This window comes from Oenanthe melanoleuca, chromosome 1 (assembly GCF_029582105.1).
Source record: "Oenanthe melanoleuca isolate GR-GAL-2019-014 chromosome 1, OMel1.0, whole genome shotgun sequence".
Lineage (NCBI taxonomy): Eukaryota > Metazoa > Chordata > Aves > Passeriformes > Muscicapidae > Oenanthe > Oenanthe melanoleuca.
The window spans coordinates 29,544,674-29,570,617 of record NC_079333.1 but is presented as its reverse complement, the minus strand read 5'-3'; the positions used below and the strand labels follow the sequence as shown (position 1 = coordinate 29,570,617).

At 48.6% G+C, this 25,944-nt stretch overlaps 2 protein-coding genes across 3 annotated transcripts in view; both read right to left on the bottom strand.

Moving 5' to 3' along the window:
* Positions 1 to 10,053, bottom strand: part of MYO7A (myosin VIIA) — a 95,969-nt gene extending 85,916 nt beyond the window's left edge. For both annotated transcript variants that reach the window (XM_056498599.1, XM_056498608.1), the window contains exon 1: positions 9,982 to 10,053. The gene's annotated coding sequence lies outside the window, so the exon portion shown is untranslated. The remainder of the gene's footprint in view (positions 1 to 9,981) is intronic.
* A 3,323-nt stretch (positions 10,054 to 13,376) lies between these two features.
* Positions 13,377 to 25,944, bottom strand: part of CAPN5 (calpain 5) — a 50,432-nt gene continuing 37,864 nt past the window's right edge. Inside the window, exons 5-13 of the mRNA XM_056497066.1 lie at positions 25,600 to 25,792; positions 24,911 to 25,104; positions 23,581 to 23,658; positions 22,810 to 23,005; positions 21,643 to 21,765; positions 20,821 to 21,017; positions 19,606 to 19,727; positions 16,908 to 17,044; positions 13,377 to 16,615 (exon numbers count right to left, since the gene is read on the bottom strand). Coding sequence (XP_056353041.1) covers positions 16,433 to 16,615; positions 16,908 to 17,044; positions 19,606 to 19,727; positions 20,821 to 21,017; positions 21,643 to 21,765; positions 22,810 to 23,005; positions 23,581 to 23,658; positions 24,911 to 25,104; positions 25,600 to 25,792 — 1,423 coding nt within the window. The 3' untranslated portion in view covers positions 13,377 to 16,432. The remainder of the gene's footprint in view (positions 16,616 to 16,907; positions 17,045 to 19,605; positions 19,728 to 20,820; positions 21,018 to 21,642; positions 21,766 to 22,809; positions 23,006 to 23,580; positions 23,659 to 24,910; positions 25,105 to 25,599; positions 25,793 to 25,944) is intronic.

Sequence of the window (25,944 nt, the reverse complement as noted above, 5' to 3'; positions counted from 1 at the left end):
CTCAGTGCCATGGTCTATTAACATGGTGTTCAGTCACAGGTTGGATTTGATCTCAGAGGTTTCCCAACCAAATTCATTCTGTTATTCTGTGCAAGAGTGCAACACTCTGAGTGGACAACATGTCTCAAAAGGTGATAAACTAGCTAACTCAAACAACTAACCCCAAAACACTGCTGACCACAGGACAGGATTTTAAGCAGAACTCAAGACAGAAGTGAAAGTTTCCACAAAGCCAAGAGCTTGCTCACTACCTAGGCATGGTGCAAAGAGATTCCTGAACATTTTCTTGCCTCCTCCTGGCCATGCCACAGATCAGAGGAGAGCTGGGAGCAAATACTTGTCCCTGTGTTTATCCACACAAGCCTGGGGACCATGGAGTAAGACAGAAGCATGCAAAGCCTAGAATGGGAGTCCATTAGTGTATCTCTCTGTTGTGGCTTTATGCTTCACATCAGCACCCATTGTTCCCTCTCCCATGGCAGTGCTGTCATTTAGGTGTCTTTGTGGTTCTCAACCTTTTCACGCTCCAAGTCCCATCTGACACCCAAAGTGGGATTGATGTGTTTATATGCAGACACTGGGTTAGATCAAGCCAACAAAGATTGGAAAGGTGAAGGGTCTGGAGCACAATCAGCAGCCAAGGGAGCTGGGGGTGTTTAGCCTGGAGGGGAGGAGGCTCAGGGGTGACCTTATCTCTCCCTAAAAGGAGGCTGTAGCCAGGTGTGGGGTCGGTCTCTTCTTCCTAGTAACAAGCAACAGGACAACAGCAAATGGCCTCAAGGTGTGCCAGGTGAGGTTTAAATTGAATATTGGGAAATTTTTTTCATGGAAAGGGTTTTCAAGCATTGGAACAGGCTGCCCAGGGCAGTGGTGGAATTAACATCCCTAGAAGCATTCAAAAGGCATGTGGATAGAACATTTAGGGACATGGCTTAGTGGTGAATGTGGCTGGGTTCATGGCTGGAATTTATGATCTTAGAGATCTTTTCCAGCCTGAATGTTTCTATGATTCTCTAAGATCACCTCCATGACTATGGAGACACACTAGTGCTTCCAAGGCCAATTCTTTCCATCTGTCAGGATTATTTATGTCCACAGACTACAGAAGAAGCCTGAGGTGACTGGTTTCATTTTTATGCCCTCTCCTTTCTCCCATCCCTGAGCAGCTGTGAATATGAAAAAAAACCACTTAGCTGACTCAGAGGGTTTGATCCCCAAACCTCTGTTTGGAGGGTTTTGGTAGCAGTGCCATGGAAAGAGACAGTTCAACTGAATGAACCCCAGCCAAAAGGTTACATTAAAACAAGAAATCACAGAAAACTCCCCCCTCTGGAAAGCCAGAGAATCGATATGTAGTAGTCTCTATTCATCTGACAGTGGTCAGGAAACAGGCATCAATTTTTCAAGCCCTCAGCAGGAAGTACAATAGATTTGCCCTGCATTCAATCTCCTCGGATAGTGCAGCAGGTAGAGGAGCTGAACAAAGGAGCTGACCTTTCCTCCCTCCCTGTGCTCTCACACAGCCCAGGCAGAACAAAGCCCAGGGCGGCATCCGATCCCGACCCTCCCGAGCAGCGCAATCTCCCTTTGTGCACCAGCACTCTTCACCACCACAACAATTAACCAAACAAAGTATCCCTTTGCAAGGAGGGCAGCTGTAATTTCAGCATAATCCAGACGCAGCAGGCTGAGCTGATCTAGGGGAAATGCTGCACTTGCAGGTGGGCTGAATGGTGTCTGCAGTTGTTTTCATCTCCTCTGTACCTGGACATGGACTCCCAAGTCTTGTCCCTACACACAGGGCACAGCACATGGCAAGAACAAATTAGGAGTTTGAAACTGAGGGTGATTTGAGACATGAACATGCTCTCAAGATTCTCCTCCTTGGAGTAGCACAGTGCTGGGAAGCCCTCTTGCTTGTCCTGAGCAAATTGTGCCAAGACAGAGCTCAGAACCTGCCTACCTGTGATTCAGAGGAGCCCAAGTAGCCTGGACTGAGCAGACCAGCAAGTGCCAGTGGGGTCACCATGGACCTGCTCCTTCCTGGGCTGGTAAATCCCTGCTGTTCATAGAGCAAACAGATGTGGTGGTTGACTCCAGCCTGATGTGTTTTACACTGAATGCTTGGATTTGGGAGGAGATTCATGCATGGTGCATCCTGTTTTGGGCCAAGTTTGGAAGGCTGCAACCTCCTGAGCCACCCAGGCTCTGCCAACCCTGCAGTGGAACCATGGACATCACCCCTTAGCTGAGATACAGGTGTAAGCCTTTGGCACAATGGCTGTTTGTTATCTGAAAACAACTCTGTAAAGGCCATAGAATCCTAAAAAGATTTGGGTTGTGAAGGACCTTAAACATTATCTTGCTCCAACCCCTCTGCTAGGGGCAGGGAGCATTTCCACTAGATCAGGTTTCTCAAAGAGCCATCCAACAGGGATAGGGCAGCCTGTTGCAAAGGTTTGGGAACCAAACATCCATTTTACAACAGTCTCTAGATGACCCTCCACCACCCAGACAATATATGGCAGAGGTAATTTACTGAACTTAGCTCAGCTCAGTAAATTAATTACTAACCCACTTCTGTTTTTTTTCCTTTGTTCTCTAAAGGGAGTCTTTACTGCAGCCAGTGTTTTAGCAACAACTCTAGCAGGATATTATCCTGTGTTATTCCTTCTTGAATCCCAGCCTGTTTGTGGAGGAGGGGCTAATGCTATCCTCATTTCACACAGAGGGAAACTGAGGCATGGAGGGAGGATGCCACATTCCCCAAGGTCACCCAGTAGAACCAGGACACCCAAGTCTGTGCCTGTGACTCCAGATCAGAATGTCTTTAATAAAAGCAGCTCCTCTACTTTTCTCTATCCTTAAATTGGCCTAATAAGCAGCTGTCTCACCTCTACTCTTGTTGGTCCCTAATGATCTGGCCTTGGCTCTCTCCTCTTGGTGCCACTAATGCTGGCTGGAGCAGGACTTCTGCAAGCTGTTGTAATCCTGTGAGGGCTTTTGTCTCAGCAGGAACCCCTTTGCTGGGATTTTTAGTGAAATCCTCCTTTGGCCTGCCCTAACCCTATCCTCTTATTTTTCATGGTCCTGGAGAAATTCAGGGTGGCCCTTCAAGAGGCTGGGGTCAGCTTCCAAATGCAAGGGCTATTAGGATGAAGTGGGCTCAAATCATAAGATACCAACCCTCTTTTCTCTGCTGAGACTCCTGCTGACTCCTGAGGTTGTTTTGCTTAAACAGGGACTGTAAAATTAAGTGGAGACTCTGCTCTGGCCTTTGAGGATGCCTTTGGTGCAATCACCATCACACCCCTCAGGCAGTGCTGGGAGACATCAGCCCTGTAATAGCCTGGATGAGAGGGGGACAGACACTCCCTGACTCATTGGCTGCACATGCAAAAAGTTCCATTAATTTTTCAGCTGGGGATCCTGAGTCACAGGGGCTGTTTGCTGCTGATCCACTGCTCTCCTCTCTGGATGTTATTCAGTGCATGGGATGCTCTGCTCTAAAGGGCATCTGGCTGAGCTGGAGTCACTCATATAGGTCAAAGCAGAGCTAGACTAAAGGGCACATAAAAAGGTACATTTAGATTAGATTTTAGGAGGAAACATTTTACTGTGAGGGTGGTGAGGCACTGTCACAGATTGCCCAGAGAAGCTGTGGATGCCCCATCCCTGGAAGTGTTCAAGGCCAGGCTGGATGGGGCTGTGAGCAACCTGGGATAGTGGAAGGTGTCCCTGTCCTGTCCCCATGGCAGGAGGGTTGGAATGAGATAATCTAAAAGGTATCCTCCAAGCCAAACCATTCCATGATTTTATGTGTTAGGTGTAGCATGGGCTTAAAGTAGAAGTCATCCTGAAATGGTCTGGATGGACAAAAGGACTGGAGTCTCCTGGAAGTAAAGTGGCTTTGCTCCATGCCAAGTTCCCACCGGGCAAACAGCCGAGCCAGAAATAGACAGAATTTTGTCTGCAAGGAGCAAAGCCTCATTTACAATAACAAAATTAAAAATAATAAGATTTCTAGATGGTCAATAGGGCATAACCCCTCCTAAGAAGACTTTCCTGCAGTGAGGCATCCATAATAGTTTTCTCACCCCATCTGAGATGTCCAAAAGGCACTGGCATCATGCTGCAGGGCACCAGGTTTCTCCCATGCTCACCTGTGTATTATCAAGAAGTGTCTAGGAACTTTGTTTCCTTGTCACAGCTCAAATTTGAAGTGAACTTGATAATCAAACTACTGTGATTAGGTGACACACCTAAAGGGACAAGCAGAGTGACCACAGCAGCTTTGTTTCCTATGGAAATCAGCCTAGATGAGAAAGCCAGCTTTAATCAGATCCTTAAATTATTCCAGCATTAACATGCTCTGTTCCTACCCTTTTTTGCAGTACTTTGAGATACCCACACAAAGAAAGGGGTGGCTGTTGATAGCTGCCATTTGCTCTTAGCTACACTTAAGAAATGGGTGGTTTCTGGAGACAAGCCTCATTTCCCTGGCTGAGGCCAACATCACAGCTGCACCTGAAAAGCTTGATTTTTGTTCCAGCCCTGTTTACTTAACATCTCCCCTGACTGCTGAGCTCAGGACTGGGAGGACAGGACCTGGTTTGCTACTCTGAAGAGTAGTCTGCCCTGGGAGAAAAACAGATATAAGAGGGATTGGGGAGATCTAGACAGTTTTTTTCTAAAAGCAATAAGGCTGTCCTAACAGCTTTCCCCCTCTGTTGGCCATGGCCACCATCCTAATTTGTATTGGTACAATTAACCTGGATCGACTGCAGTCCTGATTTACTTCATCATTTGGCCAAGATCTTTTTCCAGCCATGGAGAACCTATGGAGACTTTCAGTAGACTTGAGGAAGGTGCTTACACAGAAATTAAATGTTAAATGTTAAATGACCACTCCTGTGTTTCTCCAGACCAAAACCTTCTGTGGGCTGCAGGAGAGACAAACCCAGAATGTGTGTGTGTGGTTTCTGGAGTTCATCTCAGCCCAGGGTAAATCTGCTGGCCTTGATGGCACTGATCCAGCAAAGCTGAGGGATGAGAAGAAGCAGGACAGAAATAGCTGGGGTATCACAACATAACAGCAGCCTCTGCTGATGCTGGAAAACACCCAAAGGCTCAGGCGTGGGAGGCAGCGCTTGATGTGCTCTAGCTGGGCTGGCAGGGCTCCTCAGCACAGCACACACCTGCTGGGCTCCTTGGCCCCGTGCAGGAGGCCTGCCTGACCCCCAGACCCAGCCTGAACCCCTCCCTGCTGCTGTGCTCCCCCTACTTTCCAGCCCCACTGCTGTTGTGAAGCTGTTTGAGCCCCCTGAGCTCAGCGGGAGCTTTGCCTTGGCTGCCAGCTCAATGCCGCCAAGAGGCAAAGCATCTTCTTCTCCCAGCCTCTCCTGCTGCCATGAATTCAAGCTCCTGTACACCAACACACACCAGGCACGTGGAAAACTGACTTACAAAGCAAGCCTCACCCCAGCAAAAGCATGGGTCAGCTCTGGAAATCACAGGAATCCACACACAAACCCCAGCTTTTCTAGCCGAGATCCAGCTGATCAATATCTCTGTGGCAATTCCCTAATGGCTTTCAGGAAATCTGATACAGAACCTGCAAGAAATCCCACTAAGCTCCTCTCTGTACCTGCTGGAATAAAAATATTTTCAATGAAAAAAGAAGAAAACAGGGTCCGATGTATTTCCCTCGACTCACATGACGCTTGTACTAAAATGATGTGCTAACAATTTATCTTCTCCAAGATAACTAAGAAGTGCAGTGAGACTGGTATCTCAGAAGAATTCTTTGAAGGAGGATCTCTGGACATGAATAATTTTTTAGTGAGTTGAGCTCCACATAAAATAGCCCACACTGGTTCCAGACTGTGGGCTCCCCATCTACTGTATTTCTCTCACAGAGGATGCCTAAGGAGCAGTAGAAAAGCAGATGCAGTGGCATTACTCTGCAATATTCCCCCAGAAAATAATAATTTGCAGCTCAAGAACCCCTAGAGCCAAAAAGGGGTAGTTTTCTTTTTCCTTTAATATTTATGCTCTATAGTTTTTAGAGGCTTTTTGTAAATGAAACTTGTCCAAGTGCTTTTTTTAACCCAATACTTTGAGTATCCATGGGCTTCTGCCATAAGGAGCACCACAAATGCCAGATTGGGAAAACTCTTTATCTTTTAGCCTGGTCTCAAGAAGCTTCATTTGATGCTCCCTGATTTTCGTATTCCAAAGGATAATTAAGGAAAAAGTCTTTCTTTTGCATTCACCATGCAAACATGATCTTCCAGGATCTATAACATACCTTCTTCCCATCTCTTCTCACCTTGGAGCCTTTGTCTAAACAATCATTCCTCCCGTGGAAGGTATTCCAGACCTCTGACCATCTCTCTCAGAATTCTCCCCAGTGGGATCATTTTTGTTTTAGATGAAATTGAATTGACATAAATCATCAGAGGAGTGGAATGTGCCCTCTGGACAATGGCAGATATGAGAAGGAACACAGAAGGGCTTGGTCCCAATATTGGGGTCCTGATCCCAATCTAGCACAGCACAGAGCACCTTTTCCCTGTGCTCTGATGTTTTGGCAGCATGGGTAGGAATGAGTTAATGTTTAAGGTCCCTTCCAACCCAAACCATCCCATGATTCTATAATATTCCTAAAAGTCTTTACATTTACATGGAGATGTTGATAGCTACCATGATCCCAGATTCATCTTCCCATTTCCAAAGTCAGGAACAGCTGAGGAGAGTGGCTGTGTCTGATGGGGTGAAACCTCTTCCAAGCCCAGCTCCCACTGTGCAGCCAGTGTCAGACGGGGAGAGAGGGCAAAACCAGGATTCACAGAGGCTCTGTTCTCCCAGCACTCCATGTAACATCAGGCATATCCCACTTGCAAGTCTTCCTTCCCCCACACTCATAAAGGCTCAGACCAGGCTGGCACAGTGTAAGTTTTAACTCCTTTCATGCATGTGAACCTGTGCTCAGGTCATCTGTGTCATTGCACCAGGTTAAATGCAGGAAAGGGGATGGCAGCAGCTGAACCAACATCCTGGGAAAGCCATTTGCTGGGACTGCAGTCTAAGAAGAGCTCAGTGATTTGCTGTGACTGCTCTGAGCCTGGCAATGGGACCAAGCTCTCAGGGTTTAGGTTCCAGCTGGGCTGAGGCAGAAGCTGCTACCTAGCTGCTCAGGCTGGGCATCTAACAATGCCAAGAAATAATGGGGTCCCCAGAGATTTATGGCTATGGATTTCTAACTTGTCTATTTTCATTTGGTGCTCAATCTACTTCAAATCGTACTTCAATCTACTTCCATTGCCTGTTTTCCATTGGATTTTCACATTCTTCATTCCCTTTGTGCAGCTGGGCACAACTGCACTCTGCTCTCTACAAGTGTCTGACTATGAGAGCTTTATATTGGATACCAGGACAGCTTTCTTTGCAGAAAGGGTGGTCAAGCACTGGAACAGGCTGCCCAGGGAAGCAGTGGAGTCATCATCCCTAGAGGTATTTAAAAGATGTCTAGATGTGGCACTTGGGGACACAGTTTAGTGGGGGACTTGGCAGTGCTGGGTTGAGGGTTGGACTTTATGATCTTACAGGGCTTTTCCAACCACTGTGTTTCTGCAGAGCAGGGGAATGTGCACAGCTCCAGGCACAGCAGGGATTGGGATTGTCTCCCTGGGGCTGGACAGACAGCATAAACATGGACACTGCTGTCCTGTAAAGCTTTCTGGCTCTACCCAGCACTTGACTGGGGGACCAGAAAGTCACAAACACATAGGTTCATCCCATATCAGTTTTCCTTGACATTGCCTAGCAGAGAGGAGGGCTTCACAGTGCAAAGCTGTCTCCACATCCTGCCAAACCCTTGGTACAGTGACACTTGTCCCACTCTGCTTTGGGAGAAAAAAAAACACTGGCTCTGCTGCAAGACAACAATAAACTCCCCTGTTTTTTCTCTCACCCTCAAAAGGGACTGGCAGAGCAGATGTGACTGACATGGTCTTGATGTGGACAACCAAAAATGTGCCCAGGACTGAGAGCCTGCAGCCACCTATCCTGTCAGCCCCTTTCTGCCAGGCTTGGAAGCTGTTCTCTGCAGCTCCAGGAAAGGCTTTGAAAAAAAAACTATTAGCTGACAATGCCTTCATTAATCACAGCATAATCCTTTCCATGGCAACCCAAGGATTGCGAAGTCACAAGTTAGCAAGCGTAAGACAGAGCACTGTACAGCAGCCCGGGGAAACTCCACAGCCAGCAAGAGGGGAAATGAGTTAGAAACAATATTGCCTTGAAAAGAGGGCCATCCCTGGCCAGGATTCAGACCTCATAAATGCCACTGTCTGTGGGGAGATCCTGTAGCTTCAGGAAGTTACTCCAGTCTCACCCCAAAAAGCCCAGAAGAGACTTTGGCCCTTAGTTTTACAAAGATCAACACTTTCAAACAGGTCAGGGAGAGCAGAAAGACAGTTTGGTGCCAGGCCATCACCACAAAGTTAAACACAGTTTAGATACACACATTTGGGAATTGTAAGGGCTCAGAGATTGCAAAACCAGAGGTGAAAACAATTCTGACCATCAATGAACAGCAGTGCTGTCCTGGATACATTTTTGTCCTCTTTGATTTTGCCTGGGACAGTTCAGGCACAGGGTAACGAGGAGACTTCACAGGATCTCACAGGGATGCAGGTTTTGACTGAAGCTTTGGCAAAGCTCAGTCAAAGCTGCAAATCCAGCCCATACCTTCACACTACCCGTGCTGGGAGCTTGCAGTCCCTTGTCTCATGGGAGGAGTAAGACCCATAGTGTCCTATAGAGGAGGGTGGGTGAGGAGCCAGCTTGCAACAACCATGTCCTTGCCATCTTTATGCAATGCACAGGTTAGCCCCACAGGGTTGCTTCTGGGACATCCTTTTGCCCAGACTATGGAGAGAAGCACTCACACCAACACCACAGCCCTAGGGCTGTGAGAAAATCATCTCTATCTTCTGCCACCTCTTTCTGCAGGGGAGACTTAACAGCAAGGGGCATCCAGGCAAGCTTAGACCCACCACAGTATTGCCTTTCCAGCTCCCCCTCCATTTTTCCTACATCACACATCCTCCACCATACACCTCAGCCTTCCCAGAGACATCAAGATATGTTCCACTTTCTCTAGGATATTGTAATTGTAAATAGCCTAGGAAATCCTGGGATTTTTCTTCGGTATTGTGCTCAGCTGTCACAAAACATCTTACTCCCAAACCAGCAGCAAAATGCAAACTGCTTTGTGGGAATTGCCTATCCCATATCCAGCCCCAGTCCCTTCCCAGGGATGTCCTAATAATTTAAAAGCCTGGAAGGTCCTGGGTGCTGCCAGTGTGAGCCAGGAGACAGCCCCCAAAACCCACCTGGGCACAATCTGTGCTGTGCTGCGGCCAGGGAAAACTTGTGGTGCTCCCTGAAGAGCAGGCTGGGCTTTATCCACCTACATGGCGTGTGTGGAGCTGCGAGAGGGCAGGGAGAGGTGAGGTGGGCAGGGAGGATGGCTGGTCCTGTGCACTGCCAGCGGATCCATGCAGCAGGGACATCCCCAGAGCTGTCCCTGAACTGGAAGGGCTGCGGAGCAAAGGGGGCACACCACAGTGCCCCCCACCCTCACTCCAGCTCCCTGCGAGGTGACCCCGGCCAAATTAAGCAGCAGCTAGAAATTAGCGAGCGGCTAATCCATGCTGCAGGAGCCGAGCCGGCTCGGGGCTGCCGGGCACTGCTGGCAGCTCTGCGCTGTGCCGTCTCCCCCCTCCCATCGAGCCCAGCCTCTTGCCCAGGTTTGATCCCCGGCGGGGGCACCCCCACCCCTCCATCCCTCCGTGCATCCCTCCGTGCATCCCTCCATCCATCCCACCCACCGCACCTCACCGCGCCCACCGCACCCCGCAGCCCCATCGCCCCCCGCCCCGAGCATCCCCAGCCCTGCCCGGCTCCCCTCACCTCAGCGGGGCATGGCCGGGACGGCGGCACGGGCACGGAGCCGGAGCGGAGCCGGCTGCTCCAGCACCGAGCGAGGGCAGCTCTGCCCGGGCTGAGCCTCTTAGCGGGGGAGGAGCCGGCTGCAGCCAGCCCTCCGTGCTGGGTGTGGTGTGTGTGTGTGTGTGTGTGTGTGTGTGTGTGGGTGTGTGTGGGTGTGTGTGTGGTACCTCCATCCATCCATCCATCCATCCATCCATCCATCCATCCATCCATCCACCCATCCATCCATCCATCCATCCATCCTGGCTGCAGCCAGCCCCCTGTGCTGTGTGTGTGTGTGTGTGGTACCTCCATCCATCCATCCATCCATCCTGGCTGCAGCCAGACCCCTGTGCTCTGTGTGTGTGTGTGTGTGTGTGTGTGGTACCTCCATCCATCCATCCATCCATCCATCCATCCATCCATCCATCCATCCATCCTGGCTGCAGCCAGCCCCCTGTGCTCTGTGTGTGTGTGTGTGTGTGTGTGTGCTGACACCTTCCACTATCCCATGTTGTTCACAGCCCCATCCAGCCTGCCCTTGAACACTGCCAGGGGTGGGCATCCACAGCTTCTCTGGGCAAACAACCTGTTCCAGTGCCTCACCATGCTCACAGTAATCTATAATCATCATAGATTATAGATATATAATCATATAATCTAAGTGTCCCTTCTTTAAGTTTCAAACTATACCCCCTTTCCCTATCATTATCTGTTCAAGTAAAATGTTTTCATGGCACCCATGCTATGAGTTTCAAGTCCTCCTTGTGCAGAGCCCTGATGAATCCCTGGGAAAAGTGCCCTGTGCAGAGGTCTCTGGGCTGGTCTCTGGTATCCTTGTTCGAATGCACCAGCCTTGTGTACTTGTGAATGTGAAAAATGGGACAGGAAGACACTTGAGGACCAGGAAACTCAGAGCTGAGGTTTTGCCTAGAAGCTTAACTCTGACCTGGTGACTCCCTGCCCAAATCTGGGCTAGTGTCTTTTTTCCTTCCTGCTGAAAGGTGGGGCTGGATTTAATTGTGCTATGAAACATCACTGAAGTTTCCTACTTAGGTATAAAGCTTGTAATTTTATTTAGTGAAAGGTGCAAAATACACATTTTTATTTGTAGAGTTATCATAAAAGTTGTTAGGAAGATCCACTTTGGAATGAGGGTGCTGGAAATCCTCCTGAGGGCCTGATTGAATGCAGTTTTTTGGTGATACTGCAGAAGTTAGGAACAATAAAAGGGAGCCTCCTTGCTTTGAAGCTAACCAGGAACTCTGCTTAAAATGTAGAAGTCACAGGACAGTCACCTGGTCCCTTCCCCAGCCCTTGGAAATCCCTGCTGGTGCCCAGCCCTCAGCTGTGAACAGACTCTAAAAGCTGACTCTAAAGCTGACTTTAATCTCAGGACAGATGATTTGTGACCACCTGGGGCCATGCCCAGCATCACTCAAGCCCTCCTCAGTGTGTCAGTGTAGTTGGGCTATTGGCCAAGGATGCAGCAGCATCTGAACAGCTCTGAGGGACAGGCAATGAACCCAACCCATTGCTGGAAGCCCTTTCTGCTGGAAATCCCTCATCATTTTGATCTCATATGGCAGGGAATGTATACAGGCTCAAGGTGGGAAGATCATGGCTATAGGGGATCCAAGTACAAGGAGAAATACTTCAGCACCAACTTTCAACCACAGGATGGATGTCTGCTCCTCTGTGGAAACGCTCTTTCAGGTGAAAGGCAGACCCTGAACTGCCAATTTATCATAGAACCAAAGAATCACAGAATCACAGAATGATTTGGGTTGAAAGGGACCTTAAAGATAATCTAGTTCCAGCCCCCTGCCGTGGGCAGGGACACCTTCCACCAGACCAGGTTGCTCACAGCCCCATCCAACCTGGCCTAGGACACTTCCAGGGATGGGACATCACATGCACAGCTTCTCTGGGCAACCTGTGCCAGTGCCTCACCAGGCTCACAGTAAAGGATTTCTTCCAGATATCTCATCTAACCTCACCCTCTCTCACTTTAAAGCCCTTTCCCACTTGTTCTGTCAAAACATGCCCTTAAAAAAGACCCTTTAAAAAAGTCCCCTATGAAAACTAATATGAAACTATATGAAACTAATGTTGTGAGCAGAAATCCTGGCAAACGACCATGCTGGAGGGATGAGGAGATGCTGCAGGACCCTTGGTGAGCCTGGGCTGGCTTTTGCCTAGAGCTGTGCACTATTCTATTACTTGCTGCTGGTTTCCAGACATGCACAGTCTCTGCACACCTCCCAGTGATGTGCTGAGGTCCCACACCAATTCCAGCACCCCTCTCTCCGTGCTGGTGTGCACACCAGCAGACACAGGCAGGCCTGCAAAGTAACCTATACTTTTAAGCCCACTGCCCCAGTACTAGCAAAATTGAGGTGTGGATGTTGGTGGAAAAGCACAACCTCCATGCCTACATGATGATCTGTGGCTTATCCAGGCTTGCATAGACCTTTTTTTTTTTTCAGAACGTGCACAGAGCCAGACTTGGTAAAGCTACCTGGTCTACACCAGAGCTCCTGTGCTATGTCCAGCATCATAAGGGCCCAGCCAGGACATCCTGTTTGTAAGGCTTTTCCCCTCAATAAAGGTCCTTGCAAGCTGTTTCAGTGGTGGAGGAAGAGGAGTAGGATGCCCATTCTATTATTGGGTGACACATCTTGTCCCAGAGGATGATCCCACAAGCTGAAGAGTCTGGGAAGATACCTCCACCCCACAATAAAAGGGCTTTTTCCAGATGTCTGCTCCAGGCTCTTAGGGGTGGGCTGCAGAAGCACACAGCTCCTCCATGCTGCAAAGCCTTTGAGCATGGGCAGCTGGTGGAGGGAAGCTGAGGAGGATGCAAGATCCCAGTGCCAAAGCTTTGGATCTGTGAGTTACAGCAAGTCAGGAGATTCCAGTGGGCAGGGCCAGGGTTTTCAAATGCTCCCCATGTGCATTGTACAGGCTTGTTTTCTGAGGGAAAGCCATCCAAAATCCTCTTCCTCCTCCTGCTTTGCCCATAAACTCTCCCCACCTCCTTTTATTTTTTCAGCCATCTACAGAGCTCTTTTCCAAGTCAGGTGAGGCTAAAAAACCAAATTCCCTGTGCTGTGGGAAGTCTGGGGCATAGGATGCAAAAGTTTACAGTCAGAGGAGGTTACCCATTTCCACTGTGGATTTTCTCAGCAAATGTGAGTGTAACCTTGTGTGACAGACTCATGCAGATCACCTTGCCTCAGCCTCAAAGTCTACAGGGAAAATAACTTGAATGGAGTTTGTTGAACCGAGCAAATTCAAAAGGCTCTGCAGAGCCACCTTGTGCCCATCAAAAGCATTCTGGAAGAACACAGCAGTTCAAAAGCAAGGAGTCTGAATAAAATATACACAATTTATTTATTTATAGGAGGTTTACAGCTGTACAATGTTGGCTTCCTGCTTGGACCACTCTCTGATCTTGTGCAGCACGACACGTCAGTGCCTTTGGCAATGAAGACAAGTCACAGCCTGTTTTAACAGGCAGATGTCAAAAAGAAATGGATTCCACGGAGTGTAATGCCAGGCTGCTTGCAACCATTGAAATGATTAACAAAAGAAATGTGAAATAAACCAGACACATGTCCTACCCCACTCATGAGGGACTGAGAAGTGATTTTCAGACCTGCCCTCCTCTCAAAAAAAAAAACAAACCAGTAAACAAAATCCCCCCTGAATATTTGTTTACTTAATTCAAAGAGAAAAGGCATCAACAATAGGAATGGCATCTCAATAATTCCCCTCCCTCATCTGCTCTATAAATAAGATAAAAAGAAGAGTAAGAAAGGTAATTTTTATTCTTCCATTGGAAATGTAGGGAAGGAAGGCTTCTGCTCCAACTTTCCCAAAACTTTCTTTTTTCCTTTAAAAAAAAAGGACAAATATTACTGATATTAAGACAATTTGGTCCTGATATAGAGTGTTTTTTTTTAAGAAGCTATTAAAAAGCTGCCTTTCCTCTCTTTATGGCTTGATTCTCTGTATGGAGGAAGGAGGCTGCCCATGGGCACCAGGGCACCACAACTCCTTGGTGAGCTTTGGCACTGCTCATTGGTGGTCTCTGTGCCATTTGGCACATGGTAGGGCACTCCTGGGCTGAAGCTCATCCATAGCCTGATTTCTTGGGAAAGCAAGGCTAATGCAGACAGGCTGGACACCTCCATCTGCTCCTGTCCTGTTCCTGTGATGCCAAATAGCTCATCCCCCTGCCAGGTGAGGTATCTTTTGGCATCCCTCTCACATATGAGGCATATGAACATAAGCCTGTGAGATCTTCTCCTAAGACCCAAATCATACCTTCTAACCCCACAATCCTGCTTCCATTTATTTTCAGTGATGAATGTCACAAACAAAACTAAGATAAAATCAAAATGTCTGATTTGGTCTTCCTAAATTCAAGGATTTCCTATGACCTTGGGATCAAAAAATTGCTTTACCTAACCAGGAGCATTTAAGTCAATTCTGCAAGACACTGAACCAAACCTGGTCCAGTGATGGCACCTGGAGTTGGAGGGTGCTCAGTGCAAGCCAGGAGTAATTGAGATCTGGAAAGAGCATCATGGGACCACTGCTTGCCTTTAATTCCTGAAAAACAAGACCTAAGAACATAAGCAAATTTGGTAAAAAAGCCAACTCATTACTGCAGGAGTGTGAAGAGGAGAAGAGGGGAAAAGCAGCCTGCAAAAATCAATGCAGTTGCACTCTGCTTCTGGTTGCACCAAGAACTGAGCTATCAGGTACTCTGGGGAGCACTTTATCATGTTTAAGACTTAGCAGACCTTTAGGGACTTTAAAAAAAACCCAAACAGACTTTCAGGACAAACATGAGTATTTAGTAGGACAAGGAGAAACCCTTTGCTATAGCAAACCTGGCTTTCCTGTTCACTTTTGTTGCAGGAAAAGGACTCTGCCCAGGTCAAAATTTACCAAGACTGAAAGATGTTATCATATGTATTCATTTCCACTTGCATGCAGGTGACTGCAAAATATTTGCTTAGAAAATGTGACAGAAATATCCCTTAACTTGCACCACTTTAAAGGCACATGAATAAAAAACCTTGAACAACAGGAGAAAAAAAAAAAGTTTGAAACTTGTCCTAGTCAGCTGCTGAAAGGCTAGACAATGGATTGTTGTTTGGTTTATCTGGGATGGTTTATAAGAAGCCAGATTCTGCCACCCAGTGGAATAAGGAAGATTAACCCAGTTTCATGCAGCCTAGGCATGTCCCCAAGGATGCATTTGGGCTGTGCTCGTGAGACTGGCTCTAGGACTGTGCAACTCATCCTCCACGACAGGAGACTAGAAATTAAAGGTGAGAGATGGACACTGGTATGAATTAAATATTCCCAGCATTTTCAGGCTGCACTGGGAGCATTGCTCCTCTAGTACAAGCTAAAATCCCACTATTTTTAAAAAGAATTTGGGAAGGCGAGGCACTGAGAAATGATGCACTGTAGGCAGCAGTACAGAAGGAACCCATGGAGCAAGCTCCCCATCCCTTGAACTTGACACTTTGTCCTTCAGAGGAACGAATCTTCTCTTCCCTAAACACTGAACTGCCCCAGCAGACAACCCACCCCACTGCTGGGGTGAGCTCTGGGGATGGGGACAGCATGGAGACACGGGGACAGCAGGCAGGCACCACGGGAGTCCAGGAGGCACCCACGGCAGCTGGGTCCAGACTGATTCAGAAACCTGACCCCAGAGAACAGCTGTTGACAAAATCTTTCTATACTTCAGAGCTGCATGGGCTTGGACAAGACTTGGGTGGAGACAGCTTGTCCCCAGAATGATGGAGCCTTTGCTCTTGCTGTCCCTATGGATTTGGGCTGCCTTGCAGTCGCAGTGCACAAACCCATACCCAAAAACATCCAACATGCCCCAAATCTGTTTTCCCACTTCTCTCTGCTGTGGTGCCTCCACGGATAAGCGATTACATGGCAATTTCAAGGGAGACAGCTCCATGCACACTACTCTTAGCCCAAGCAGACACACTGAGGATGCACTGAAGCAGCTGGTGGCACCGCGGTGGCCACGCGTGTGCGTGGTGGCACGGGTGTGTGCCAGCCTGTGTAAACAAACAGCCCCAGGGCATCGTGCTCTGGCTGTCAGGGCACACAGCGTGCTCACAGCAGACCCACAGCCCACCTGGCAGCCAGGGGGGCTGCAGAGCACGCCAGCAGAAGGATCGATGGGGTTCCCCAAAAAAAAGGCACCATTTTTTAACATTGAAAACACAAGATTGGCTCCTTGGAGTGGAATGCATGCATGGTTCATATACACTTTGCAGATGGTAGGTAGGCTCTGTGTGGCTCTCTATATATGCATATATGTATATATGTATGTGTGCATGTTTATATTCACGTATGTGGCACCAGAAGAGTCATCCTTGAGCACTCAGACATTAGTGAGGATGTTGCTGCTGCGCAGCATCACAGCAATGGTTCCAGGGAGATCATTTGACCTCCTGTTCCCCCTGTCCTGGAGGTGCAGGGTGTGCACCGCCTGCCGGTCGCTGGGGTCCCCCGTGAGCACCACCTGGCCCAGGAACTCGTCACTTATCAAGTTGTGGTTCCAGATCTGTGGGAACAAAACAGGGCTGAGGGCAGCTCCTTCAGGGATGCAGCCAGCTTTCATGAACTAGAGTGCAGGGGTCACTGGGGACACGCCCAGTGAGGTGTGGGGTGTCACTTTGGTACGGGAGGGGTGAGGGACACGCCTGTTCCAGATGTCACCGTGGTGGTGAGAGGTTGAGCTGCACTAATGGTGCTCAGCCTGGGGAACAGACCTGCTGGGCACAGTGTGAGGGGAGGGCGGGGGCTCCAAGCAAGAGAGGGTCTCCATGCCTCAGCCCTGCCTGCCTGGCAGCTACCTGGACAATGATGGGCTGCCCTGGCTTCTTGCGGTAGAAGAGCCCCTTGACATCGAACTCTGGCGACACCGTGTTCTTCTTCACCGGAGAGCGAACCTTCTGGCCTTCACACTTGATGATCACATAAGGGTCAGCTCCTGAGGAGACAAGGGGGAGGTTTTATTTTCCTGTAGCTTCTGCAACCCCTAGGAGTCCTCTTCCAGGGGTCTCATGCAGTACTTTGCCTCCATATCGCACCAGAGGATACAAACCAAAGGGTTTGTCACAGCCCAGATGAGGTCCATGGAGCTCAGCTGTTTGGCTCAGGTTTAATTCTATAGGGTGACATTGTTTCTGGGCAGCAGGTGCTGCTGGGGAAGGGTCTGGATGCAGCACAAATCTGATAAAGAGCAGGCTGAAGGAGCTGGGGAGGCTCAGCCTGGAGAAAAAGAGGCTTGAGGGGACTTTATCACTCTCTACAACTCCCTGAATGATGTAATGAGGTAGGGGTTGGTCTCTTCTCCCAGGAAACAAGTGACAGGATGATAAGAAAGGGCCTCAAATTGCACCTCAAATTGAGGGAGGGGAGGTTTAGACTGGATATTAGGAAAAACTAACTCATGAAAAAGGGTTATCAAGCACGGGAACAGGCTGCCCAGAGCAGTGGTACAATCACCATCCCTGGAGGAAATTAAAAGATGTGTAGATGTGGCACTTGGGAACATGATTCAGTGGTGGCCTTGGCAGTGCTGAGTTAAGGGTTGGACTCGATGATCTTAGAAGGCTTTTCCAGCTGAAACAATTCTATGATTCTATGAAAGGGTCTCTCTTGTCTCCATATTCTACAGGAACACTCCTTCATCACCCCAAACCCTTCTGACCATTGCAGTAAATGTTCCATGAAGGACATTGTCCTACTCAGCCCTCCTTTCAGCATTTGCTCTCCTAGTGACAGGCAGAAATAAAACCATGGAAAAGAGAAAAAGGCTCACAGAAGGAAATACCAGATGGAGGATAAAGTCACCAAGTGCACACTACCAGCCCACAGCTGGAGGGGACCTGAGCTTCCAGGAGAGAGAGAGTCCCTCATTAGTGAATACTTCCATCTTGCCAAATAAGTGCTTGTTTTGGGAATTTCAGTAGAGAAAGAGCTATTGCTATGGAAATTTAGCTGCCAGAATGCATTTTCTTACCATGAACTTTAGTGGCTATGATGGAAATACAGACCAGTTGGATGAGTTTTCTTGTCCAAAGGAAATGTGGAAATGAGGAGGAACAAACAAGCACCTTCAGGGATTTTGACTGCCAGACCACCTCTTTGCTAGCTTTCTGTTTGCAAGGACCTGGCTCCCCTGGTGAGACACAGCTGCTGGATTTCACAGCTGTTTTTCCAAATTATCTAGTCTTTTGGGATGTCCCATTAAATCCTCAGATTCCATCAGCCAGAGCCAAGTTCCTATCTGTAAATCACTATTTCCACAGTAGTGCATAAGGCCTGGCCTGGGATGCATGAGAGATGCCACTGCACAGGAAAACACCAAACACACTGTTGGTGGTAGGAGCTAAACAGCTGGAAAAGAGCTGGAAGAAAGCAATTCCCAAGGGGTTTTTGTGGAAAAATGTTCTATGACTCCAGAATCCATTTCTTCTTGCCTGAAGAAAAGAAAAACCTCCTTGTTTTTGTGAACAGTTCAGAGGTTTTTTGCTACAGATTTCCCTGCATTGCTACAGGTGCACTGACCTGCTGTCAATAACACAAGGAAAAAACAATCCCCCCCCAAACATCAGATAGGTGTAAGGACTCCCTGTGTGGCATGTGATAAATAAGCACACTGACTACTCCTTGCTTAGAAAATATCCTGCTTGTTACTTTCAGGGACATAGTGATAGGCAGCCCTGATAATAATTACTGTGTGGAAAAAAAAGTATAATTTTCGTTGGGTTTTATTTTGATTTTTTAATTTTTCAATTTTTGCATTTTAAGTTCAGCTTGAAAGCGTTTGGCTAAATCTTGCCACAGTTACCACATATCCTTGATTCAGGAAACGGGGGACAAAGCTAGGATCTGGTCTATTCCCATGGTGGAAAGATAGTTGCTTCTCTAATCACAACCTCTAGACCTTTCATCCCAACTTTAGCAACCTCCTACCACTGGGTTTCTTAGTCCAGAGGCAGACAGAACATGGGGCTCTTGCCCTGAGCCTCTGTGTGGCTGCAGGATGTGGTGAGGTGTGGTCCTGCTGTTGTCTTCCATGCAGGAAAAGTGATGGATGTCAGAATTGATCTAGACCCACACCATCCCAAAGTGAGCTAAATTTGGCATACCCTCTGCTGATAAGACATTTATCCAGCCTCCAGTGATCAATACCACACATCAGGCTCTTTCTCTGTTCTTACTAAAAAGCTTTTAAATACAATTCCTGACTTTCACAGCTGCTCACACCTGGAAGGAAAACTTGGGTTGTGACAGGGCCTCTGCTAAAGGCTTTGGGAAAGTTTTGGGAGGGTCCCAGATAACAGCCCAAGTATAACAGCTCCCAGATCATGTCCACTGCAAGAAGTGAGTTTGATCCTCCATGAACTTTGTCCTCCTCTGCTGTCTAAATCAAGTATGTTCACTGAAAAAGAATCTGAGGATATAAATTCCAGCAATGTCCAACTCCATAAGCCACCTCCCAACTCCTCCAGGGCCAGACAACAGGCAGGGAAAGATCAGTACCTCCTTGGGAGTCCTGATTCTTCAGCCCAGCTGCAGCAAGGACATGGATCTGGGATACTACTTGTGGGTAGCCACACATCCCACTCCAGCAGGTGTGTGGTGGCTCATCCAGGGTCAGCTCCCTGCAAGGAAAAACATGTGGCCTTTGAGAGGTGCCCAGTCTTATCCCAAAGACTTTGCTCCAGCACAATGAAGGACTGCACAGGCCATTCATTTAAGAGTTGGACTCAATGATCTTTGGATGATCCTTGTGGGTCCCTTCCACCTCAGAGTATTCTGTGATTTTGTGACTATGCACTGTGCACTGTCAGACTCTGCTCCCCACCCCAATCTCCTCAGCCTGGGTTTGGGATGCTCTCCCACATCATGCTTAGAAGCAGAGTGGGAGCTTCTCTGCATGTCTGTGGAGAGACCTGTAAAGATGTCCTGTCTCTTGGCCACCCCTAACAGAAAGCCAAAGAGCAGCTGTAGGCAAGGCTATGACCATTTGTGTTGGGTTGATGTGGCCAGAAATGTGTATTCTATCCCCATCTGTGGAAGCCGGGTGGGGCAGTGATCCTTATCTCCGTGGCACATACCATCTGCTAATAGGCCATCTTTAAGACAAGATGGGGCAATCATCTTTATCTTTTCCACAACCCATTCTCCCTCCAGGAAGAAATCATCTGCTGATGGCCCACTAAGTCCCACTATGACTGATAAAATTACATCATCCCATTGGGAGATGCTCCAGCCAGGGGGAGGAGCCAAGCCTTTCCTACCTAGATAAAAACTGAGATTTTGTACAGCAAGATACCATCATTCCACTGGATTCCAGAGGAAAACCGAACCTTTTACACATCATCCTTGGACCTTTGGAGGAAAATTGCACTCTTCTACAGGAGCACTGCTTCAGCTGAACCACACCTGACTGACAGGGTGTCAGGTTGTATTCTGACTCTGTCAGGGTTGGGATTGTTCTTTGTAATACTGCATGTCTATTTTAATTTTCCTAGTAAAGAACTGTTATTCCTAATTCCCATATCATTGCCTGAAAGCCCCTTCATTTCAAAATTATAATAATTTGGAGGGAGGGGTTTACATTCTCCATTTCAAAGAGAAGCTTCTGCCTTTATTGGCAGACACCTGTCCCTCAAACCAGGACAGCATTCAGGAAAAGCAGAAATCAAAAGCACAGGGCTGTCTCCAGAGCCAGTCCCTGCTGGTGCTCCTCACCGGCAATCTGAAGGCACATCTGTGAAAATCCTGAGGAGGAACTCGCCCTCCTGGCCAGGGTCAAAGGTGGTGGGGATGATGACGTAGCGTCCTTCCTTCAGGTCTGTCCTCAGGAAGACGCTGCGGGAGTTGATGTAGATGGAGCTGGCCACCTTCTGCTGCAGGGTGTGCATCCGGTAGTTCCTGTTCAGCTCCACCTGGGCAGAGACCACAGTGCATTGTCACTGGCTGAAAAGGTATTGCTGCCCACCACTGGGGGGAAAAGACTGCAAGGACTGAGTCCACAGTGCCAGGAGACCTGGAGTTAAGGGAACCAGCAAAATGGTCCCATCTGTGCTGGGTGGAATACAAGTGTGGATGTGGCTTTCCCAACTCTCTTGACTCAGGGACTCACCTCTTGCATCCCAGCTTAACACTGTGGACCCAGCAAACAACACATAAGGATTAGTCTAACAGATTTCAACATCTGGAGAGAAAAGACTAATCATTGCTTTTAGCAAGAACTGCACAGAATCATACAATGGTTCTGGTTGGAAGGGACCTTCAAGATCATCTGGTTTCAATCCCCTGTCATGGGCAGGAACACCTCCCACAAGAATAGGTTACTCAAAGCCACATGCAGCCTGGCCTTGAACATTTCCAGCTTCCTTGGGCAACCTGTTGTCCATGCTGTCCCCTTTGATATCCCTCTTCCTCTCTAGAGGACAGACTGTGCTGATGGCACCCCAGAAGCACCCAAAAACTGCTTAAGTGAATGGTACCACTCCACAGCCAACAAGTTTACAGTGGCATTCAGGCCAACATGCAGGAGCCCCAGCCTACCTTATGGATATCAAAGCCTATGGCCAAGTTCTCTCCTTTGCCCTCTTTGCGACTGGTCCTTTTGGGCTTCTGCTGGATGGAGATCAGCACTTCATCCTCTGCCTTCTTCACATCAAACACATACTAGAAGCAAAGACAGGAAGGTAAGGGAGATATTTATTAATATAGGATCCCTGGGCATGGGTAGGGGTGGATTTAACATCAGCTTAATCCAATCCATCTCCAGGCAGGGACAGCCTGGCTTCAAAAGGCTAATACAGAACTGGAAGCTGGAAACAACTCTCCCATATCCTTGGTAAGAACTCCTGCAATGGACCAGACCATCCTTTAACTGCTTGTTAGATGAAGGACCCAAAAGGATTGTGATCATGGGAATCCTACTTCAGAGCAGAACAACTGTAACAAAGACAACTGTAGAATCATTTATGCTGGAAAAGACCTCTAAGATCATCCAGTCCAACCCTTAGCCCAGCACAGACACATCCACATGCCTTTTTAATGCTTCCAGAAATAGTGACTGTACCACTGCTCTGGGTAGCCTCTCCTAATGTCTCCACCCTTCCAGTAAAGAAGTGTTCCTTAATATTCAATCTAAACCTCCCCTGGCACAACTTGAGGCTGTTTTCTCTTATCCTACCACTTGTTACCTGGGAGAAGAGACCAACTCCCAGCTGGATATGATCTCCTTTCAGGTAGTTGTAGAGAGCCATAAGGTCCACTTGTGCCTCCTTTTCTCCAGAAAATTTTGTTCCAGGAGATGAACTTCAAGCTAGAAGGAAATGGCTCTATGGGCTACACCTGTCCTGGTAAATTTAATAGCATCAAAGTCTGGGCACAAAACTGGAATTTGGTCATTCAGATGTCAAGATTGTTGGAAATGACTCCTGGCCCTATTTGACTGGAACCAGCCAACATTGCTACCCTGTGGCACAGTTTGTTTTTCCCTTGTGCCAAGATAAGCACAGGGGAAAGCTCTACACTAAGCACTTGGATGCAGTCTCCTTGATAAGAGGGATAATGTTAATAGAGTTGGTCTTGATGCTGTGCCACAGAATTGCCAGAAACACAAATAATCTATTGGAGGTCTGGTAACCATTTCAGCCTTCTAGGTCCCCATGGGTGAGTTAAGCACTTGGAAGCACACTCCAGAAGGCCCTCTGGACTCACCTGGGGGTTCTGCAGGAAAGTGTCCTTGTGGTTGATGCAGCCCCCAGAGCGGTTTTTCAAGGGGTCACTGCTCCTGGTCCATGCCCCGTGCAGCACTGCCTCCTCCCAGGTCTTGTGGATGCTCAGGTAGGAGGTGTTGATCAGACGGCACTTGATGATGTCCGTGAAGTATTTGCAGAAATCTTCAAAGGTCATCCTGAGTCAGGAAAGGGCAGAACTGGGTTATGCTGCTTCATTCCCTGGAAAGGTACACTGCAGGAATTTTCTGGATCACCTGTTAGAGAGTGTTGCCTGTCTCTGATGGCTGATGAATAACAAAAGCTACTCATCAAATATCTCCAAAAGAGATGGAGTTGCCTTTCTCTATGCCTGCAGTAAGTATTTCTTGAGCTTAAACAACAGATCTTTGTGTTTTGGAGTGGGAGAAGCAGCACAGAGGCCCTTCCTCCACGCAAGGGTGAACGTTATACTGGAACATTCCTGGTGAGGATGTGAAGTTCAGCACATTTATGACAGGTTCTCAGTACCCTGGTGAAATGCTCTGGTGAAATGGTCTGGCCCCTGAGTGATGTAGAGCACCCTGCAATACCAGGGTCATGTCCATCAAAAGCTAACACCCATGGGCTTAAGGAGGGAGCTCCACTAGAGATCCTATGGCTTGGAAGCCTGTTTTCTCCGGATAGCTGTATGCATGGAAAAGATGTACATGCTCCATGGGGTGGGAGGATGCTGTGGGCATGGCCTGTGGTGACAAACCCAAGAGGGACTCACCAGAACTCTCCATCATCTTCCACTGTCATTCCCATCTTCTCTCTCTCACTTTTACTCACTTTCTGCCACTCCTCAGAGCTGTGGGAAGAGAACAGGATCATTGCTCAGAGGCAAGGGACACACAAGTATTCAAGGCACACAAGGACTGTATAAAGCCAGTCCCCATGCCACTCTGGTTAGGTCATCTGTGAAACACAGATGAAGTGCAGCACAGCTTGGAACTTCAACTTCCTTCCTGACCAGTGGAGTTGAGCCCAGTCTCCAAGGTTTTATTTGGCCAGCACAACCACAGCTCTATCCATAAAAGTAACAAAATTGACTCTGGCACCAGCTGTTGGTTCCTCATCTCACCACAGCCATCACAGCAGTCGGTGGTGGCAGAGGCTGATTCTGTTGGGTGCTCATTCTGCTGGAGTAAGGCTGGGAGCCCAAAGGTGACCCATGAACATCCTTCACAAACACAGAACCACAGAATCACTGAATGGTTCTGGCTGGAAAGGACCTTAAATACCATCTCATTCTAACCTCCTGCCACGAGTAGGGGAACCTTGCACTAGGCTGAGCTTCTCAAAGCCCCACCCAAGATTGCCTTGAACACTCCAGGGACGGGGCTCCCCTGAGGAACTGTGCGGGCTGGCAGGCTCAGAGGGCAGATGTCCCACCCTGAGGGTCTCTCTAGGCGTGAGACCTCCTCAGAGAGGACATGCAGGTGGTCAGGAGTCTGGCTTCTCTCGGAATTTCCAGCAAGAAAGCTTCTCGAGACGACCTTGTGTTGTTGCAAAGCTGTTTATTTATCTTATCTTCTGAAATGTTCCAGTCAGCCCAACACAGGTCTGCTCTGCAAGGTGACCATCACAGAACTGCCCCTGGGCAGGCTGTGCTAAATCTTTTATACCTAAAACTACGTATACAATGTTTACAAACTCTTTCCAATGCCATGCAATCTCTTTACAATGTCCAGTTCTTTCCCCATCCAATCTGTGGCTCCCAGGATGCATCCCCAACATGGATGACATGAAGAAGAAGGAAGAAGGAGCCCACCACACCCAGGTTCCTCCATCTTGACCACATGGCCCTTAATATAAACAATCCAAAAACCTACTTATTCTACATTCTAATATTCTAATTTACACTCTGCTAGCTCTGATGTTTTGCGATTCTTCCCTCAGTGTTGGCAAACTCTCCCAAGGAGCTAAATCCAGCCCCTGCAGCTCTTGGGCACCATTTGGGGGTCTCAGAGGGGTCTGCCATGGGGGTTTTTGCATCCCCAAAGGAGTCAGGGAGATACCCCGGACTCCCACAGGCAGAGCTCCGGCGCCTCCGCACTCACGTGTCGCTCCAGGCGCCGTTCCACTCGCGCTCGCCCCAGGGGTTGCGCATGCGGATCATGTCCAGCCTCTCGGCCTTGAAGAAGGACAGCAGGCCGTGGCCCAGCCGCACCTTGCGCACGTCCGTCACGGCGTAGGCGTGCCCCTTCACCAGCCCGCAGCCCAGCCGCGCCTCCATGTCGGCTGCTGACGTGGCCTGCAGGGACACGCGGCGTCACACCCACCTCTGGGGGCCGGGGGAGGCAGCCCACAGCTCCCTGCACTTTCACTAGCCAAAGGAAGAGCATCAGTCAGGGAGAGCCAGCTGGCGTGCCCCACATGCTGCCTCCCTGCTTTTCTTCATTTGCCTCGTGAGGTCTCTGAGCTCCCATACTGGCAACCGATAAAGCTCACCCTAATGGTTATACTGGGAGGTCTGGCAGCCCGCACCTGTAAAGATGTCCAGGTGCAGGCACCAAAACGCCTTTCTCTGGAGTGGATCCCCTCTTAGCAGTTAAAAGATGCTGGGATAAATCTCTTGGGCAAAGCAAGAGGATTGACATTCAGGATTCACTCCTTTCGCCATCATCAAGAAGTCGGAACCCTTGGCCACAATTTATCCTAATTTGATTTTATTACTTAAGTGTAAGACAACTGCATCCTAAAACACCTATTCCCGTGGGACTGTGGCCATCCTGGCAATGCTGCTTACCTTGATGGAGCAGCTGATGAGACCCCCCCTGTTGTGCACCTTCAGCACGCGCTCAAAGAGGAGATTTCTCTTGGCTTCATCAGCAATGTAGTCCCCTTCGGTCAGGTCAATAGGTTCAGAGACCCCACCAGTGAAATCCACCAGGGCATCAGCTGTGTTGCCTCCATCCAGGGCCTCATAACAGCCTGACAACCTGGAAGAGGGCAACAGGGATGGCACAACACTGGCCTGACATTTTAAAGGGTTGGGGATGATTCTTGGGGCACCCTCAAAAATGGAGATCTGCAGCTGAACTTCAAGTGGGAAAGGACAGCAAACTAGGACCCACATTCCTTGCTGCACTCC